The sequence below is a fragment of the Scomber scombrus genome, chromosome 2 (genome assembly GCF_963691925.1).
Source record: "Scomber scombrus chromosome 2, fScoSco1.1, whole genome shotgun sequence".
Taxonomy (NCBI): Eukaryota; Metazoa; Chordata; class Actinopteri; order Scombriformes; family Scombridae; genus Scomber; species Scomber scombrus.
Window position 1 is genome coordinate 5,069,112 of NC_084971.1, and position 18,838 is coordinate 5,087,949.

The 18,838-nt window shown below is 43.5% G+C and overlaps 2 protein-coding genes across 6 annotated transcripts in view; both read left to right on the forward strand.

The window, feature by feature from the left end:
• LOC133992913 (zinc finger protein Aiolos-like) overlaps positions 1 to 10,895 on the forward strand; it is a 22,875-nt gene extending 11,980 nt beyond the window's left edge. The window contains exons 3-10 of the mRNA XM_062431713.1: positions 929 to 1,000; positions 1,928 to 1,995; positions 2,317 to 2,412; positions 4,809 to 5,219; positions 6,517 to 6,684; positions 7,124 to 7,240; positions 8,201 to 8,314; positions 9,725 to 10,895. Of these exons, the coding sequence (XP_062287697.1) occupies positions 929 to 1,000; positions 1,928 to 1,995; positions 2,317 to 2,412; positions 4,809 to 5,219; positions 6,517 to 6,684; positions 7,124 to 7,240; positions 8,201 to 8,314; positions 9,725 to 10,359 (1,681 nt within the window). The 3' untranslated portion in view covers positions 10,360 to 10,895. The remainder of the gene's footprint in view (positions 1 to 928; positions 1,001 to 1,927; positions 1,996 to 2,316; positions 2,413 to 4,808; positions 5,220 to 6,516; positions 6,685 to 7,123; positions 7,241 to 8,200; positions 8,315 to 9,724) is intronic.
• Positions 1 to 18,838, forward strand: part of LOC133992882 (protein AF-17-like) — a 54,524-nt gene that overhangs the window by 20,716 nt on the left and 14,970 nt on the right. For 4 of the 5 annotated variants that reach the window (XM_062431666.1, XM_062431682.1, XM_062431674.1 and 1 more), the window contains exons 1-4: positions 14,343 to 14,477; positions 15,479 to 15,558; positions 15,696 to 15,750; positions 15,908 to 16,017. In XM_062431666.1, the coding sequence (XP_062287650.1) occupies positions 14,369 to 14,477; positions 15,479 to 15,558; positions 15,696 to 15,750; positions 15,908 to 16,017 (354 nt within the window). In that variant the 5' untranslated portion in view covers positions 14,343 to 14,368. Of the gene's footprint in view, positions 1 to 14,342; positions 14,478 to 15,478; positions 15,559 to 15,695; positions 15,751 to 15,907; positions 16,018 to 18,838 lie in introns of those variants that run through there. The other variant, XM_062431701.1, reaches the window with a different exon arrangement.

Consider the following 18,838-nt stretch of genomic DNA (forward strand, 5'->3'; position numbering starts at 1 on the left):
TGTGTGTGCGTGTGCGTGTGCGTGTGTTTGTGAGGTCCAGGTATTCCTCATGGTTTGGAGACTCACCTCACTCATGGGGACAAAAAGCAAGTCCCCTTAATGTAAATCATTAATTTCAGAATAAAAAACTTGGTTTAAAGTTAAGGTTAGTTTAGGGTTATGTTAAGGTTAGGATGAGTCTCCAGGAAACGAATGTGAGTCAATGTCCCTGTGAAGTCATCGAAGCATAACTGTGTGTGTGTGTGTGTGTGTGTGTGTGTGCGTGCTTGTGTGTGTGTATGTATGTGTGTGTGTGTGTGTGTGTATGTGTGTGTGTGTATGTGTGTGTGTATGTGTGTGTGTGTGTGTGTGTGTGTGTGTGTTAGCACGTTAATGAATGTTTCATCTAATATTCAGCAGTTCAGCATGCGTAGTTTAGCCAGGTTCATTTCATTCATGTATTTTTACTATTACGTCCCTTAAAAGAATACCTAATGTTTAAGTTGTACGTGTGGTTGTAGTAAAGAGAGATAGTTATCTTGTACAGACTTATTTGAATGATTGTGGGAGATACAGATACAGTGAAAATAAAGAAAAGAAAAGTAGTTTTATTATTCGGCCACCAGATGGAGTAACAGCTCCTTAAATAGAACAACAAGTCAGAGACCATGTGGACATCCTGATCTGATATCGAACCCACTGTCACTTCTTTGTTTCACTCATAAAATGTTTCAGACGTTACGTGCCTGAGTTTAGTTAACACATCTTTTTTGATCACAAGTTAAAAATGGTTTTAAAAAAATCAATTAATACCTTAATGGCTAATGTTGATAGCCTGTAGCATAATTATGCATTGGTCTTTGTTGCTCCACCTTGTTCGTAATAATTTCCTGTTCCTTTGAGGGATGTCTCCAACATTCGTGACGTTGCTTATATTCCATATTCAAAGAAAGTCCAGTGGTGGAGTGTGTGGAATCTCCTACTGTGAGAGTGATTCTCCTGAGCTGAGCAAGACAAGCAGGTAAGATTATTTCAGGATGACTTGAACTTTCGGTTATCTTTCAAAAGAAATATATAAATAAAACCCCAAAAAAAGTAGCTTGGAATTAACTGTCACTCTAACATGTAGACATGCGCTTTTCAATTTCACTTTGAACCGTGCAGAAAAAGGTTGTTATTGCTGTATTTATTTACCACCGAATGTAATTTAACAGTAATAACAGCTGTTTAAATGATGCTCACTTTAAATTGAAATATAGATTTTATTTGAATTTGATTTTAGATACACTTGGAATATAAATTTGAAATTATTTACCCTTCTGAACCTTTGTATTAGTTTACACTACGATACATTATAGAACTTCTAAAGAAGCTTTTGAAGATGCAAGGCGGGAAAATTTACTTTCTTTATTCGCCGTTTCACAAGTGCTGGAGTCTCGCTCACTGCTTGCTGGTGTGGAAAGCGCTTTTACACTTTGCTCCTATGTATGGACTAGGCAGGAAATACATGTGCAGTGAACATCATCTCTTTTCTCATCAGGCTAAATGTAGTGACAGGGTCGAGCAATCAACCGTAGGCTCGTACCCACTCTTATTTTTAAATAAACTTCTTTTTTATGCTGTCTAACCAACAGGAACAGCGAGATGCAAGTGTTGCCTCTGTGTCTTCACATGCTTTGTAGAAAATAGTAGGGGAGTCTTTTAATAGGGTCAAAGGCATTCAGTAAGTTATATTAGTCTCAAAGTGTCAGACTAATGGTAACATACATGTATGCAATAAACCCACCTTCAGTAAGTGTTAAAATGTGGTCTCTTTACTTCTCCTTAAACACTGTGTCACAGGTAGGTTTAGAAAAAGGCAACACAAAAAAAAGCAGTTTAACATGACTTGGTTTTGACTTCAGATTCCATTATCTCATTAACCAGATGTTGTAATTCCTCGACACAGATTAGATTTCATCATGAACACAGACAAACAGCCTGATGGATTTGCCCCCTCAGAGGGAGACGGGATGGGTGAGTGTCGAATTCCTTCTCTATAGTTTGAATGTGTACGTGATCAGGCTTCACACATTTCTCCATCCTCCTCACCACTCTGCCTGAGTGCACATTACTGTATAGTACTCAAAAAGCTGAAGGCGTACATGTGGAGGGATTTGGTGCAGGCTTGCAGCTGATAGCAGCCTTTTAAAATCTTCTTGCTGTTTTCTTGCTTGAGTTGTTTTTGAGTGTTTTTTGGTTTTTTTAGAAAATACATCATTCCTACCTCGCATCTCGGGGGGAGAAACAAAAAGTAACACAAAGTATTAACACACGCACGACTTGTCACTGTTGCAGACGTTGGACGTGATGTCGAAGATGCAAAGTCAAAGGAAGAGGAAGAAGAGAGGGAGGATAACTCATTCAGCGAGAATGGAATACAGTGTGCTGAAGGTGTGATGGATCCACGTAAATGTACCCCCACGCACACACACACACACACACACACACACACACACACACACACACATATATATAAATACATATATATATATATATATGCTCATTATCTTTGACATCTTTCCATAAGTCTATTTTTGTTCATAGACAATGCATAGAGTCAGAAAAACTGTTAAGGACACTGCTACAGCTGCAACAAAACACTCACATGTTGAGACTCACATCTACTGAAAGAAGAGTATTTATTATTAGCGTTGTCACCATGCATTTATGTGTTTATGCTAATGGTTTTAAATAGCCTCACATAGAAAAACGTGTTCAATTTCCACAACACATAGAGGAGGTTTTTATTCTCTGACTTCAGTCAAACAACAAACAGAAAAATCAAACAGCAGTGGAATATTATCTACGAGAGAGAGCGATGACACACGATAAGTCCGAGGTGCTTGAAGCAAGAGTCGTTTTTATTCCACCTGACTGGTAAGGAAAACCATATTGAGGGTTTCAGGTGCTTCGGTCGTCCTGGGTTGTAGTGTGTAGTCATAGGCGCCTTTTTTTGTTTTGTTTTGTAAGCGTGTTGTGCATAGAGCATAATGCAGTTTTCAACACAGTTTGGGTAAAGGTAGAGAAATGAGATGAATGCCAGGCCTGCTCATGTATGGCACACGACAACTGATGACCTGTTATATAATTTGGGTAACACATACATTTTTACAGCCCACAACGTACAGCGAAATTACCACAGAGTTACAGTATTCTATAATCTTTTGGACTAATGGTGTACCAGTACAATGACTACTAATACGCATATGTAGGTACATGGGAACGAGATGTGACATTGCCCTATGTGCAAAAATGAATCTTTTTAATTCAATTCTAATGCTGTGAGCACCACAAATTAAATTCCATGCACCTCTTTTGTTTCTCTTTTTTTTTTTTTTTTTTTACAGGTGGAGGCACGCTTGTATTGTTGTCATAGATATCATCTTTTGTTTTAAATACGTTTTCGATGACAATAAAACAGCTTTAACAGCTGTCTCAGGTACAGATCAAGCCTGATAAACTTTATGTACTTTCGATTCCGGTTGCTTAAATTCTGCTGCTACATCGTACGTACAAAAACAAAAGATGACACTGTAACTCTGGGGCAATTACACTACATTTTACACCATCATTCTATATGCTAACATCACTGATATGATGACATTGCTTCATTTAAATTCAGTGTAACTTTCAGACTAAGCATTTGAACTGTGACCAGCTCGTTTCACACGTGATAATTCGAGCTCTGAAATGTTTTTACTCAGCCTCGTGACCTCAGGCCTCCATTTGAAAAAAAAAGAAAAGAAAAGAAAAGAACATGGTGTTACAGAAAGCTCTCCTATTTATTTCTGACTGCCACCCATCTGCCCCACTGTGGTGTACTTCCTAAAGCCCTGCTCTGCGTCTGAATGCGTAGCCTGCGGTTAACTGCTCTTAGACCCTGGACTCTATATCAGGCCTCTCAGAGCTCTCTGCGTGCAAAGTTTCCATAGCACCTCTGAGCGCTTTCCACAATACAAGGCGCTGCTCTTCAGCTCATCACCAGTCACCGCCAAGACCACAGTGTGGTTTCTGGATGGAACTGAGTGCAGGAGGGTTTGGTTGACACTTAGCAAATAGGCTAGGTTAGAGGTCCTGCAAAGTAGGCATTGGGACTCTGCATGTTGCGGTGATGAGAAATATGTTTATTTAAGCGAGGGCAGATCCTGAATGGTGTGGAACCTGACTTGACTTGAAGGTAGGACTTGAGGTTGAGTTGAGGGTTTATATAAAAGACACACAATAAAAAAGAAAAAAGAAAAAAAAAACAGGGAAAATGAGCATGTTCTCGTGTGCTGCAGGCCGATGGAGCAACTTCATCTGTTTTCAGCATCTGTGACACATGCAATAAGTAATCGATGTGAGATCTCTTGTTAAAAAGCAGATGAGGAATTAGTGTTGTCGTCGTTAGGCGTCTGCTGCGTGTCTCTCTCCTGCCCTGGTTCTAGTTTCTGTGTTTTCAGAGGAAATGCCTTCCCCTTATCTCAAGCACACATCTTCTGAATCTTTTTGTGACACACCATACATCGGCCCAAATTAAGCTACCCACACTTTGGAGATGTGCTTGTACTAATATCAAACTGACAACTATAAATACAAATGTAGAAGTGAAGATGTCGATGTTTCACGTTCTTAGTTGGAAGTGAGAAGATATATCAGCTTTTGTAAATGTGTTACATATCACTCCATGTGTGTGTGTCTCTATCTTTGCCTTATTGTCACATGATTCAGTCACTGTCTGTCTGTTTAGATCAAAATGTCACCCCCAAATATGATCTTTACTCATCCCCTGCTTCCTCCCCGCTTAGGTACGATAAAGACGGAGGCTGAAGAGATGGATGATAACGAGCAGTACTCCAAGACCGAAAAAGAAAGAGAGATTGTACCGAAAGAGGAAGCAGAAGGGGGCAGCGAGGACGGGATGGAGGAAGGATTCGACGAGGAGAGGACAGAGGAGGACGAGGAAGAGGAGAGGGACGGGGAGGGGGAAGAAGAGGGGGACAATCTGAACGAGCCGCAGGACCTGTCCCTTGTAGACTACTCGCGCTACGACGGCGCCGGCCTGACGGACGCCCACGCGGCCGCGGCGGCAGAAGGGGCCTACGCTTCTGGAGCGGTGGCCCCTCGCATCCAGGCAGCAGGCAAGCTCAACTGTGACATCTGTGGCCTGTCCTGCGTCAGCATCAACGTACTGCTGGTGCACAAACGCAGCCACACGGGTAAGCACAGGAACACCTGACCTCAAACACAACTGTTGTGCAATCATCACACCGTTGATAGCATTAGGAGATAGAGCCTTGTATTCACTAGGTCAAAACATTGAGTCGAGGAGCTGCGATTAAGAACGCGAGAGTCTGCATCAGACATGACGCATGTGTCCTAACCAGTGCTACAGCAGCAGAGGTTGTGAAATATCCTCCTATTGTTATTCATATACAAAGCACATGCAATACTTACTGATTTGATCACAGTGACATATTAATCAACACTTAGGACATTTACAATCTTTATTATGGGCTGAATTGTGCAATTTATGCAATAACTCCCTTTATTTGTATGCTTCATCAAGGTCTGAATCATACAAATTAAATGTGTAAGTAGAGTTAGAGTATACAAAAACAATGCCTAACCTGAACCTGATGTATAGTACACATATGAGTTTTGTGTTGTGGTCAGATTATTCTCTATTCACATCGACATCTGCTGTATAAAGACACCAAAAAATCAAACCTACAACCACCATCAAGAAGCTCTTAAATGTAGCGTGGGACCTTTAACAAGTGTCACGTCTCGCCGTCTCATTCCTTCCATTTTTCTTCAGAGTGACTAAAAAAACCAGAAGCATCCTATCGATCATTTTTAATAAGAAGAAGTTACGATATCAAAGCAGAGTGACTAAATAAAACCAGAAGTGTCCTATTGATCATTTTTAATAAGAAGAAGCTACGATATCAAAGCACTCCCCTTTTTTCTTATGCAAAACGCATATACATGACTGGATTCGGTGTGATTGAATCGTGGCTTTTCTTTTTTTCAAAGATCAGTCATAATGAACCGAGGAGAGCGAGAGCTGCGGTTTTTACGATTTTAGTTGTTAAAGTAAGTTTAGTTGTCATTACAGGTTTGTGTCACCGATGAGTAGGGTTGTATAACATAAGCATAATGTCCCGCCTTCGGATGGAACTCATGAGGTTGTGTTTTCAGCATGGGAAGTCTAGTGCATAATATTCTTGTGCGGTTTGAGTCGCGACAACATTGTTTCTAGGTTTCTGACAGTCAAAGTGGATGTTGGACCTGTTCCCTTTTTCAATGATGATGAATGATTCAGTGTTTTCTGCAATTGGTATACGAGGAACAACAAAAAAAGAAGATTTTTTAAAAAATAAAAAATTTAAAATGTCATTATCAGAGCTAGTACAGATTCAATGAGAGAACTTTCAACCCAAAATGTTGTGTGATCAGGGAGTTAAGAAGCAGATGTGTTGAAACTGTCTGCTGTGTTTTTGTGTCACTCAGGTGAGAGGCCATTCCACTGCAGTCAGTGTGGGGCCTCCTTCACCCAGAAGGGAAACCTGCTTCGCCACATCAAACTGCACTCTGGGGAGAAGCCTTTCAAATGCCCCATGTGCAGCTACGCCTGCCGTAGACGTGACGCTCTGAGCGGGCACCTGCGCACCCATTCTGGTACCAGCCACACACACACATACACACACACTCAATCACTTGCACGTGAGGTTGATATGCACTGATACAGTATGCACCAGTGTACAGTATCATAATGGTTGGTTTCGCACTCCTTCAAGTTGTTTTCACACTTCTTTTTAAGATCTGCACACATGAGGTGTGCTGAGCCTGCATGGCTTTTCCAGTAACACCCTGCTTGTGCCCTCATACGGTTACACATATGATATGTTACTCATTCACCTCTGGAAACTTACTGATTGACTTTCAGTTCACGTGTTTGACCTGCAGACACACGCTGCAAAAGTCTCTCAACATGCACATCATCATCAATTTTGTATGAAACCGCTTTGCTTTAAAAGGACTATAATGCTCATTTGCACCGTTCAGATGAATGTTTTTTTTCGTGTGCCAGCGTTAAACTGAAAATTCCCACTCACAGTAGAAAAACCGTTCAAGTGCAACCACTGCAGTCGCAGCTACAAGCAGCGAAGCTCCCTAGAAGAGCACCGAGAGAGGTGCCATGTGTTCATCCAGAACAAAGGTGCTGCTGAAAGAGGTGAGCACCCATCGCAACACTCAACAGTTGTCTCACCCACCACATTCTTTTGACACTCGGTTCGTCAAAATATCATCGAAACTCCCGGCGTGCCTTCACAGGACACTCGCAGACACATCCTCCATGTATTTGTTGCAGGCAAACACACACACACACACACACACACACACACACACACACAGAGACACACTTCACACATGCACATCTAGCTGCTAATATAATCAGACCACTGCACGGTCTACATAAACACATTTGTACATACACAGCAGGCACACAACTAGAGCTGTTATTGCTTACAGATCCTGTTTTATAGCCTCGTTAAATTAATGAGCTTATGGCTGTTACCCCATCATTAGAGCTAAATAGGTTATGGCTGCTGTGGTGTGGCGGTACAGCACTGTGAAGACCGCTTTTCATGTCTATAAGCAGGAACCGGTTATGTAGGGCAAATGTTTCAGCCCGGTCGCCCTGCTCTCTCTCTCTCTCTCATACACACACACACACACACATACACACAAAGAGAAACCTCTATGTCTATAACCAACTGCCCCCCCCCCCTCCTGAAAAAATGCCTTTACTGACAGGACAGTTACGCAGTTGCAACATAAAGACAATGCTATGTTTCTGTGGTCACCAAATGTCGTAAGTTAAAGCCTGATAGTGCCGTAGTGGTGAGGAAGTACATCCTCATCCTGTGGTCTCCTCTCCTGCACTGGTGAAGTAAAAAAGCACCAGGAAGTGAGGTCAAAGGAGCTTTTGATCTCAAATTAATATCTCGTTCCTCCCAGTGTGACTTTTTCAGAGCAGCTGGGGTGTGTGTATGTGTGTGTTTTTTTTTCTTTCTTTTTTTTCTTTTCGACTTCACTTTATAACGTCAAAAGGCAACGACAGGTGGACAGTCTTCATTTCTCTCTTCTCAGACTCCTTTGACTCACTCTCTCTCTCTCTCTCGCCGTCAAGCGGAGGACGGCCACACGTCTAGGACTCAGATGGGCACCGAGCGCGCTCTGCTGCTCGACAGGCTCGCCAGCAACGTAGCCAAACGGAAGAGTTCAATGCCACAGAAGTTCACTGGTAAGAACTCATAACACACACAGACATGTAGGAGTTGAGCGGAGACGCTGACTTTGAGCAGAGTTGTATTTTTCAATATTAAAGCGTTTGTTTCAATTGAAAGAAAAATGAGAATGTCTGCATTTCTTTTCATGCTTTTTTAAATTGTACTTGCTGTTTTATCCGTTTGTCTTAATTTACAGTCTTTTGAAAAACTAAAACTTGAAAGCTGTTTTAATGTGTGCATCATTTGTGCTTTCTGCTCTGCATTTATGCCACTTTAGATGTCAGAATTCATGTTTTAAGTGTTTCAACTTGTCTGGCTGAGCTATTTGTTTGTTTGTATGTGTGTGTGTGTATTTGCGGGCCTCCATCTCTCGCCAAAAAGGAATTGAGGGCAGAGCACCTGCCTCATACCTGCACACCTCACAGAGCGCTCTCCACTGTCCTAAATTCTGACCGAGAACTGTTTCATAGGTGGGTAATGGTAACCCTACATAGGTGAATAAATGGATACATTTAAAAATAAAGGGTGACATGCTCTGGAAACTTCTCAGTTTGTATGATTAGATTCAAACTCAGATAATTTGCCTGAGTGATAAATGATCAAAAGATATGTGTTTCAGTAAATGGCTGCCTTGGTACAGTGATTTCCCAAACTTTATGGGCGTACTACACACACACACACACATACACACATACACACACACACACACACACTTTCAATAGTTGGCTCTCAAACTTAACATTGGGTTGTAGTTTCGCAATCAAGCCTCAAGCTGCTCGCAAAACGAGGGTGTATTGGTAAAAAAAAAAATTTAAAAAAAAACTCCTACGTCTCTATCAGGTTGAGAATGAAGTGAGATCTTTCAATATGACAACCACAGGGGGGAAAAGAGAAGTAATATCTACAACAACCGCAGAGAGAGAGAGAGAGAGAGAGAGAGAGAGAGAGAGAGAGAGAGAGAGAGAGAGAGAGAGAACAGGCGGGAGGCGAGAAACGTGAGCAGGTGCTTCTCTGTCTGTACTCTGTGTGCAGCTGCACTAAAGGCCTTCGTCTGCGACTCTCTGTCTGCTTCCTCTCAGCCCTCTGTCCTCTCGTGCCTCCAAGCTCAACTGCTGGCTGAGGATGCCAGATGCTTTAAAGCCTTTTTTTTTGTCCTGTGAACCTGATGCTTTCCCAGTGTTGCTTTGCTGAGGTTTTCCTTTTCATTGCCCCAGAGCTGCACATTCTTCTTCTCTGCCTCCACTCAACACCAAAGTGACGACCCCTTTGAGTCCTGTCAGGATTCCTGATTACTGTAAGCAATAACTGCTTTAAGTGCTGCTTTCTGTCTGTTGTATTTCTCTGGTCACACTGTCAGATGTAGTATATGATACCTCCTCCTGCAGAGTCTTGAGTACTCTTTTTTTCTCGTGTTGCTGGTCTAGGCGACAACGGTGTCTGCCTGGACTTGAGCTTTAACAGGGAGCTGGTCGCCCGAACTGACGTCAAAGAGCCTCATCCGGGCTCCCCGGGGCCTGACTCCCACCATCAACAACAATCCATGCTCACAGACAACGACCCGGCCCCCTCCCACAGGCCCTACCCCATCCCATTAAGCCGCAACGATATCAGCCCAATGGGCCTCACCAACGGCCACAAGATGGGCATGCCTCTCCTCGGCCTCCACCACGCCGCCCAGCCGCCCCTCGGCATGGACTCATTCCACGCTGACGGTTCCCAGATGTCCCAGCCCATCATGTACAGCTTAGGGCACCTGCTGGGGGGGATGAACCACCAGAACGGCGTCCCTCACCCGCACGCCCAGCCAATCCCTTTGTCCCCTCTGGAGGCTTTGAGGGTGGTGAGGGCGGACGGAGAGGGCGGAGCGTTGCCAGGGGCGGTGTACCCCTGCGGCCACTGCAGGGTGATCTTTCTGGACTATGTCATGTTCACCATCCACATGGGGTGCCACGGCTTCCGCGACCCGCTCGAGTGCAACGTGTGCGGCCACCGCAGCAGGGACCGCTATGAGTTCTCTTCACATATAGCCCGCGGTGAACACCGCCTAGAACTGAAGTAGCTTTCATTCATGCAGACGAGCACATGCTTATACACACATATGTTCACACAGATAACACTGTATCAACACACACACAAACACACACAGATTTAGTCATATAAGTAGCTAGTAGTATCAGAAATGAAAGCATGAAGTAGCAGCTATCTCTCTCTCTGTCTGATTTGTGTCTGTGTGTTTTTGTGTGTGTGTGTGTGTGTGTGTGTGTGAGAGAGAGAGAGAGACAGAGAGAGAGAGAGAGACGTTAAAGGAGTGTGACGGTTTCAGAGTGTTCTTAGTCATACTGTACTCATCTGAAAAGATGGCCTGTAAAGTGTTTATGCAGGAGTAATTGTACTTCCTATTCATACATACATTTATACTTAATGTTCTTAGTTGTAACCACTGTTTATATCATACAGTACTACATTCAAATGTTCATAACAAAGTAGCATATATGAGTGAATTTTCTATCTGCTGTTGGTTTTCCTGTTATTTGTGTAAATGTGTAAAATAAAAGCAAATGCTTTTTTTCTTTCTCTTCATCACACCTACTGTAAAACTGCACCTTGTCGAGAGAAGTTTTGCGTCTCTGAAAAAAAAAAGACTTGCCAATTCAAGACTACAGAAAAAAAAATCCCATTATCTAGAAGGTCACATGTCTCCTTGTAGGCTGTGGTTTTTGAGAGTGCATTTCACGGCTTCAAAGGACGATCATGACACTCTGCACCTTCTGTTGGTTTCTCACTCCTGAATATTATATTCATTTAGCACTCCCGCAAGCTACAAACGGCTCACAGTTTTTTTCTGCACAGAAGTTTTTAGTCGCACAGTACAAAAGTAGAAATAGGACTATTAAAATACATATCTATTTCTAATTTGTAGCACAGAGGTGTGTGGGGGGGGGAGAGGGGGGGGGGTATAAATGGATGTTGAGGTGAGTCTAAATTAAATATTAGGTGTAGCTGAACATTGTTAGAATTCTGTGACATGAAGTTAAAGCTGTTAAATGTTAAATTAGGAGCAAAGAGGATGAGTGCATGTGTCCCTGCAGTATCTCTGAAAATTGGTATGTTCTGAAACCAAATCAAAATGGGGGGGGGGGGGGGGGGGGGGGGGGGGGGGGGGCAAATGGCAGTTGTGTTTGTTAGGGGAATGTTTCATGATTTCATCATGAGATTCAGGCATCAGTGTCCCGCTGGATGCTGAGGAGATGAATGGGATTGGATTTGAAGCTTCCTAACACTAGTATCCATCTGGTGGTCGAAGCGTGGTACTGCACCACGGTGAATTAGAACTCAAGATGTTTGTTCGGTGTGCAGAATCGTTCACGCAGTTTGATGTTTGAGCTTCGCTGTGCAGAATGATGCATGTGCACAGTTTGGTACTTAGAAAGGCTGTTTTCACATTCATCTGCTAAAAGTGGAAAGTCTCTCTGTTCTCATTTTAAAATCCAAGTTTAAGTGGCAAGCCCACAAGCACGATTTGCGACATGATGGCCCAACATTCAACTTACACAAGTGTGATGTGGAAACTTTTAAGGCTCCAATGCACAAATACTGAGAATGGACTTTACAGTGAAGTAGGAGACATCTTGTGTTCAGCTGTTAAACTTCTGAAATGAAAAATATTTGCATATTCAGATTGTGGGCTTTTTAAAGAGGGAGAAGGGGGAAATGACATTTTAAGGATGGTATTGAAATTTTGTGTGTGTTGAAAAAACATTTTAGACGCATATTACTGTTCCAAACAATGTGAGGAGAGGATTTTAAACTGGAAGACAGCTCAAAGACAGAATATGCAAAGATTGTTTTAATCAGAAGTTTCTCTCTTCCCACTCATCTCTCACCTCACCCACATATTGGACAGTAAAATTACATCTGTGTGTCTGTAAAAATCAACATATGGGAACTTAAGTTTTGATGGGAAATTGTAGAATGATCAAGTTTTGGGAAGCTCCACTCTCTAGGGGCACTGACAGCTAAATTTGTCTCTGCTGAATGCATCAGGGGAGTTTCGGCATTACACATATTCTGACAAGCATTAGTCACTAAATTAATATGGCGGTACATGCCTATGTGTATGTAAAGGTGGATCGCCTACACATGTCAGTGCAGGGACTTAGTCACGCCTTGCTGCCTTCAGACCAGAACAGGGTGTAAACTTCATCCAGCTGCCACCACATTATCTGTCCTCTCCATCAGTGCCAGTTCCCTTTTCTTTGCTCATGTTTGAAGAGAAGTGACACTTGTGAAGCAAACTGTCATCACAGCTTCGTGTCCATATGTCAGATTAAAAAGCCCAGTCATCCATTTCAAAAGTACAACCACACTGCTTCTCTTTTTTCCAATTATAAGAGGCTGATTTCAGGGTATTTTTCTTCTGAGTAGCTTGACAACGTTGAGTAAGTTTGTATGCAGAAGTTTAAGGCTGAAATTGATAACAGGGTTATTTAGGGTAATGTAGCAGGATAAAAAATATTCATATAAAAGTCATTAAATGTCACCTCTGAACATGAGACATGAAAACATATAGGAAAACAAAAATGGGAATTGAGTTTTGAAAGCTTTCTGCCCAAACTGTGTGTGTGTGCGCTCGTGTTTTGGTACCTCTTGGGGACCTTTTCTGGTAGAAACACCGACCTTGTCGGGACCAGTTGTCCTCATGGGGACCAAAGCCCCCAAGATGTCATTTCTGAGGTCCTGTTTAAGGTTAGAAGTAAGGTGTGGGTTGAGGTTATGTTAAGGTTAAGGTCAGATTTTTGATTAAGATGTCCACAATAAACGGAAGTCAATGCAAGGTCCCAACAAGTATAGCTGTACAAACGTGTGTGTGTGTGTGAGTGTGAGAATGTGTAGTCCCATTTCCACCATAAAACCGGCCTGCCAGACAGAGTTTACTCAGCCAGCCGAGACAGGAGTCATAAAGCAACAATGACGCAAGTCCAGTCCAAATGAGAGGCTTCTGGTGACATCTGCTGACTGAATTATAGGAGTCCACTTGACAGCCCAAGATCAAAATGAAATCCATGCCTATTGTATTTTAACTGGAACGACACCATGCTGTACACTGGCCTCGAAAGCAGCGGAGGAATCAAATAAAGTTTGTTTTTTTGGCATGAAACCTTGACAATGAGGAGCTGGGCTAACTGACAAACTGGGAGTTCATATATCTGTTTGCTTTTTTATTTTTATTTCGTGGCTGAAATAGAAGGAGAAATTGGTCTACTAATGACAGACAAATAAATGTTGCTGCTTGCTTGCAGATAATCAAAAATATAAACAAATCAGAATCAAATCAAATGAAATCTTATGGCAGTAATACACACACACACACACACACACACACACACACACACACACACACACACACACACACACACACACACACACACACACACACACACAGGTGTATCATATTATCCACCGCTGAGGATGTTTTTGATTTCTGGCCCTGGCACTGGATGGTGAAACACCTTGTAATGTTTTGCCCGGTTTTGCTGTGTAAATCCTGAAGATGGCGCTGTTGAAACAAAATTGATGGAGTAAAACAGCGCAGCCAGCGGTTTGACTGATTGATCCACATGTTTTACTACTCTAAATCAACTATACTCTTCATCACAAGACGGGTATACGAGTATAGCTCCCTCACGCTGATAATAAAATCATATAAAATCATATCAGAACCTAAAAATGCGCTCTGACAGAGGGGCCACCGTGTTAAAAATAACAATAACTTGCTACCTTTGCTGTGACTTTTATTCCGACCCAGAGGAGTAGGTCTGAGCATGCGCACTGCATCGGCTCTATGGGGACGGGGAGGACATCACGGAAAAAACGTAGCAGCAGCGGCAGCACCACAAACCCCACGCCGAGATTTTCGTCTCTCCGCTGCGCTAAAACTGCGCGACGAAAGCGGCCCAACGACTATGCCCGGTGCGGCGTTAAAGTGCGGGACGACCACTTGACAGGCCTGGGCGAGGTCTTGAGCCGTTGCCGGGAGGGTGAAATACATTTCTTCTTATGGGAGCAGCATGCGGGAAATGGTCGGAGGTTGCTGCGTGTGTTCAGACGAGCGAGGCTGGGCTGAGAATCCGTTGGTTTACTGTGATGGACACGGCTGCAGCGTAGCCGTCCACCAAGGTAACATTAGCCGCATGTTAGCGTGTAATTACCGGGGGCAGCTGTGGAGGCAGCCGGAGCCAGAGGTGCTGGTGGGTCAGTCGGGTTTTTGTAGGTGGGTCTGTCGCTGTCTACGTGCGTGTTTGTTGCTGTGTATGTATGTGTGTGTGTGTGTGTGTGTGTGTGTGTGGGTGGGTGGGTGGGAGGGGTAGGTAGGTAGGCGTGCTGTTTGTTGTTTCCTCTCAGCACACATGATTAAACACGCAGGGCCAAGCGGGGTGACACCGAGCTAGGATGGCGCCTTGATGGCACTTCAGTTCTGTGTGTTTGTGGCTGTCTGGCCCCTGTTCACCACACACTGCAAGAGGCGTGTTTTTTTTCTTCTTCTTCTTCTTCTTTTTTTTTTTTTTTTTCTTGCGACAAAAACTGCCCGGCTAGGCCCGCCGGTTTGGACACTGTGATACCTCGTTGTGTACCTCGCTTTGCTTTGTTGCTTTTTAATGTAACTAGAAAAAAAATAGGGGAGCAGTTAACTTCCAGGATCATATTTCTCACTGTTGTTTGGACCCAACTTACTTGAGGTCGGTGTAGATTGATGATGAGGGGGGCTTGACTCTCTGCAGGTTACATTACTCAAGCAGGGGCTGCTTTTTCCTCCTAAAAGTCAGATGAAGTGCTATAAAATATAAAAAAGGAATGATTTGTTAGAGGCTGACACAGCAGCTAGAGTTGAGAGTTGTTTTCATAGCTCATTCATTCATATTTGAACCTCTTATCAAAGTCCCATGTGGATAAAAATGGAGATTTCTTTTAAAGGATGAAGTGTTTAAGATGAAAGCAGCTCTTAATATTAATGACACTATAAAATAAAGGAGATATATGTGAGACCTTATCTGATCATTATGTAGACCTTATCTGATCATTATGTATGTGTTGGAAAATTGTGGATGACCATATGACAAGAAATTGTGACATTGACCTGTGTGTGTGTGTGTGTGTGTGTGTGTGTGTGTGTTTCCCAGCATGCTACGGAATTGTCCAGGTGCCCACCGGCCCGTGGTTCTGTCGGAAGTGTGAGTCACAAGAGCGGGCGGCTCGCGTGGTGAGTAATGCCAACAAACACACACACACACACACACACACACACACACACACAGACACACACAACATGACACATTCAACCTTTCCCTGCCTTCGCGTGTTGACGCTCGAAAACGCTCTCCCGTCCCCCCTCCGCAGAGGTGTGAGCTGTGCCCCCACAAAGATGGCGCCCTCAAGAGGACGGACAGCGGAGGTAAGCGGGCGCTCGTCTCTCTCGCTCTCCTGCTGTTTACCTCAGCTTTTCTAGGCTCTGATGATGAAACAGCAGGACAGCCTCCTCACATGAAGTAGAACAGGCCCTCTAGCGTTCCACTTCCCCCCGTTAACCCGCCTCCGTTCTCTCCCGTCAGGCTGGGCCCACGTCGTGTGCGCCCTCTACATCCCCGAGGTGCAGTTCGCCAGCGTCCTCACCATGGAGCCCATCATCCTTCAGTACGTCCCGCACGAGAGATACATCAAGGTACTGTCACACACACACACACACACGCTGCTGCTGACGTGCGAAGCGAGCAGCTGTTAGTCTGCAGGACTCCTTTAAAGTCTGGAAACTTAAATTTAGGATATCAGGTTTCTTTTCATGCCTCACGTCCCCGCGACGCATGATAACAGCACTGATGGGACCAGACTTGACAGTTTTTTCACACTTGTATAATTAAAGATTTTTAAAAAGCAGTAAGCCACAAAAAGAAGTGTCAAACTTGAATTGTATTGCACCTGAAGTTTTAAAAGTGTCACATCCCCCCCAAAAATTGCACCAAATGCTCAGTCACATTCTTGTGTACCTGTTCTTATATTTTATTCTGGGAAAATTCTTTTAAATCTTATATATTAAAGAAAGTTTACTCAATCTCAGATGCTATATTGGCATCTATATGATATGCACTATCTTACTACTAAGTACTAACACAACTCAGACAGCGAGTATCACCAGTTTTTCCATTAGTGTCAACAATCCCATTTAAGAGACATCCATCATAAAAAGAAGAAAGATTTCTCGGCCAACAACAATAGCTTCAACACAGCCTGAGACATGTGGGAAACAGCACAGCACAGTCATGCTTTTCCCTTAACAGGAAAAACACACTCCACATCTCTATCTTTCTCTCTCTCTCTCTCTCTCTTTCTCCACCTCCACCCACACGTCCTCCGAACCAGCCGAGAGCCCGCGATGCGGCTAGGAGGTCACGCCTGCTCTTTTCTGGAGGTAGCTGAAAGTCACTGTGGGGAAATTTGGGAGAAGCAGAACTAGATGAGGCAGGTCGAGCGAACAAACCAAAACAAATCATAAAAGAAAAGCTCGTTTACAGTTCACGACTCGCTGCGGCGATGAGTCAATGGACAGAAAACGAGGAGAAAAAAAGCAGAAGAAAGTTGCAGCCTCTCAATTTTAATATCATTATGAATATAATCATTTCAGATTTTAAACGAAACAACCGTCGCTTTGAGCTTTTGCGTCGTTTTTTTAAACCGTTTTTGACATTTTAGAGATAAAACAGTTGCTTTATAAAGTGATAAATTATAAAAAATCATTATTTATAACCCCCCGCGTGAAATTCATGAATTGATAATGTCCAGCAGGGAATTATCTTAAGCTCTAATTGTATTTAATCTCCATGCATGATAAATGAACGCTGGCCCCCTTCAAAATAAAACCATGCTCCATGCCGCATACTGACAAAACACACAGATAAAAGGACCTCACACAGAGTCCTAACAAACACATTGTGACACCAGCTCTTGAAAACAGAGCGGGCGTATCCATCATCACACATACAGTCATGTTTAGACGTATGGAAATCTTCTTTTCTGGAACGTTTTATACTCATGTTGATTCTTCTCACCGCAGTAAAGCAAACTGTTAAACCGCAAATGAGTCTCGGGCCATTTAGGGCTTTGTCACACATCAGCTGTCTTGTAACTTTATCCGTTTGTACGTTTCTTTTTTTTTTTTTTTTTCATGTCTCTATAGTGTTGTGGCGCTTGGCAGAGGGAGCGAGCTGCGTACCCATCATGCACCAGACAGAGTGCGGCTCTTAAAGCAATGCGCATTAGACAGAAATCAATATTTGACACATGGACTCACTGGACTGAGCAGCCAGATGCTGACATGCTGCGTGTCTATGTGTGTTTGTGTGTGTGTGTGTGTGTATGTGTGTGTGTGTGTGTGCGCGCCTGCATATAAATGTACACATGTGAGCGTTTGAGTGCCCGGTTTCATATTACTGTGTCAGCTACAGTAAATTGCATGCAGCTTTTTCTCCCCTCCCGTCCGAGCCATTCATCCACATTCTGCTGCCTGCATTCCTAGACAGCGTTACAAAGGACAGCGAAAAACTTGAGAAGCCACTCTTTTCTTTCTTTTTTTTTTCTTTTCTTATAACGCCCGGCGCAGTTATGTCTTCGGCCCTTTTATTACAATCGCCGGCATCCTCCGATGGGTAACTGAGGAGCGGAGCGGTGTGAGAGTGTGTGCGTGTGCATGAGTGTGTGTCGGTGGAGAGGAGGAGAAGAGAGGAAGACAGAGGAAAAGAAAGGAGAAAAAAGGAAAGAGGGCTGAAGCAGAAAAGGTAAAGAGCCCGCTGTTCCTTTGTCCCGCACCTGTTGCTAGGCCTCTTCTGCCCCCCCCCACCCCTCCAACCCAACCCCACTACCAGTCAGCCTGGCTCACTATGGGGGGAAAAAAGCTGAGGAAGAAGTACAAAAGCGGCGTGTGTGTGTGTGTGTGTGTGTGTGCTTATATTTATTACATGTCAGTAAAGGCTGATGCTGCTCTCACGCAGGATGTGAGGATTCCAGCCTTGAGCTTTTTAAAAAATGATTATCATGAAATCATCCTGTTCCTATTCGTTTTTAGATCATCTTTCATCAGGACACAAAGTCTGAGGTATAAAAAAGAAAAAAGAAAAAAGCAAACACGCAGCTACTTCCAGTCGCTTCAGCGTCGGCTTCTTTTTTTCGCAATATCCCAAACATCTGGTCAACAGTTTTGCGGCAAACCGGTTGTCGGGAAAACCCCCCCCCCCACCACCACCACTCTCTCATCTGTCGTCCCGACAAGCAAAACTTCCTAATCATTTTTATAGCCGCGGCCGGACTCGCATTAAGAGGCTTTTCATCTCCGCCGCGCAGCTATCACAACGCTTCACTTTAACTGTAAAAAATAACACCAGCGTTTGTTCCCCGGGAGCTCGCAGGCCGCACAACACAGCCTTCAACCATGTTTTTGGAACATGCGCACCCAGGTTAACGCAGCACCTGTTAATCATAATAACTTATTCATA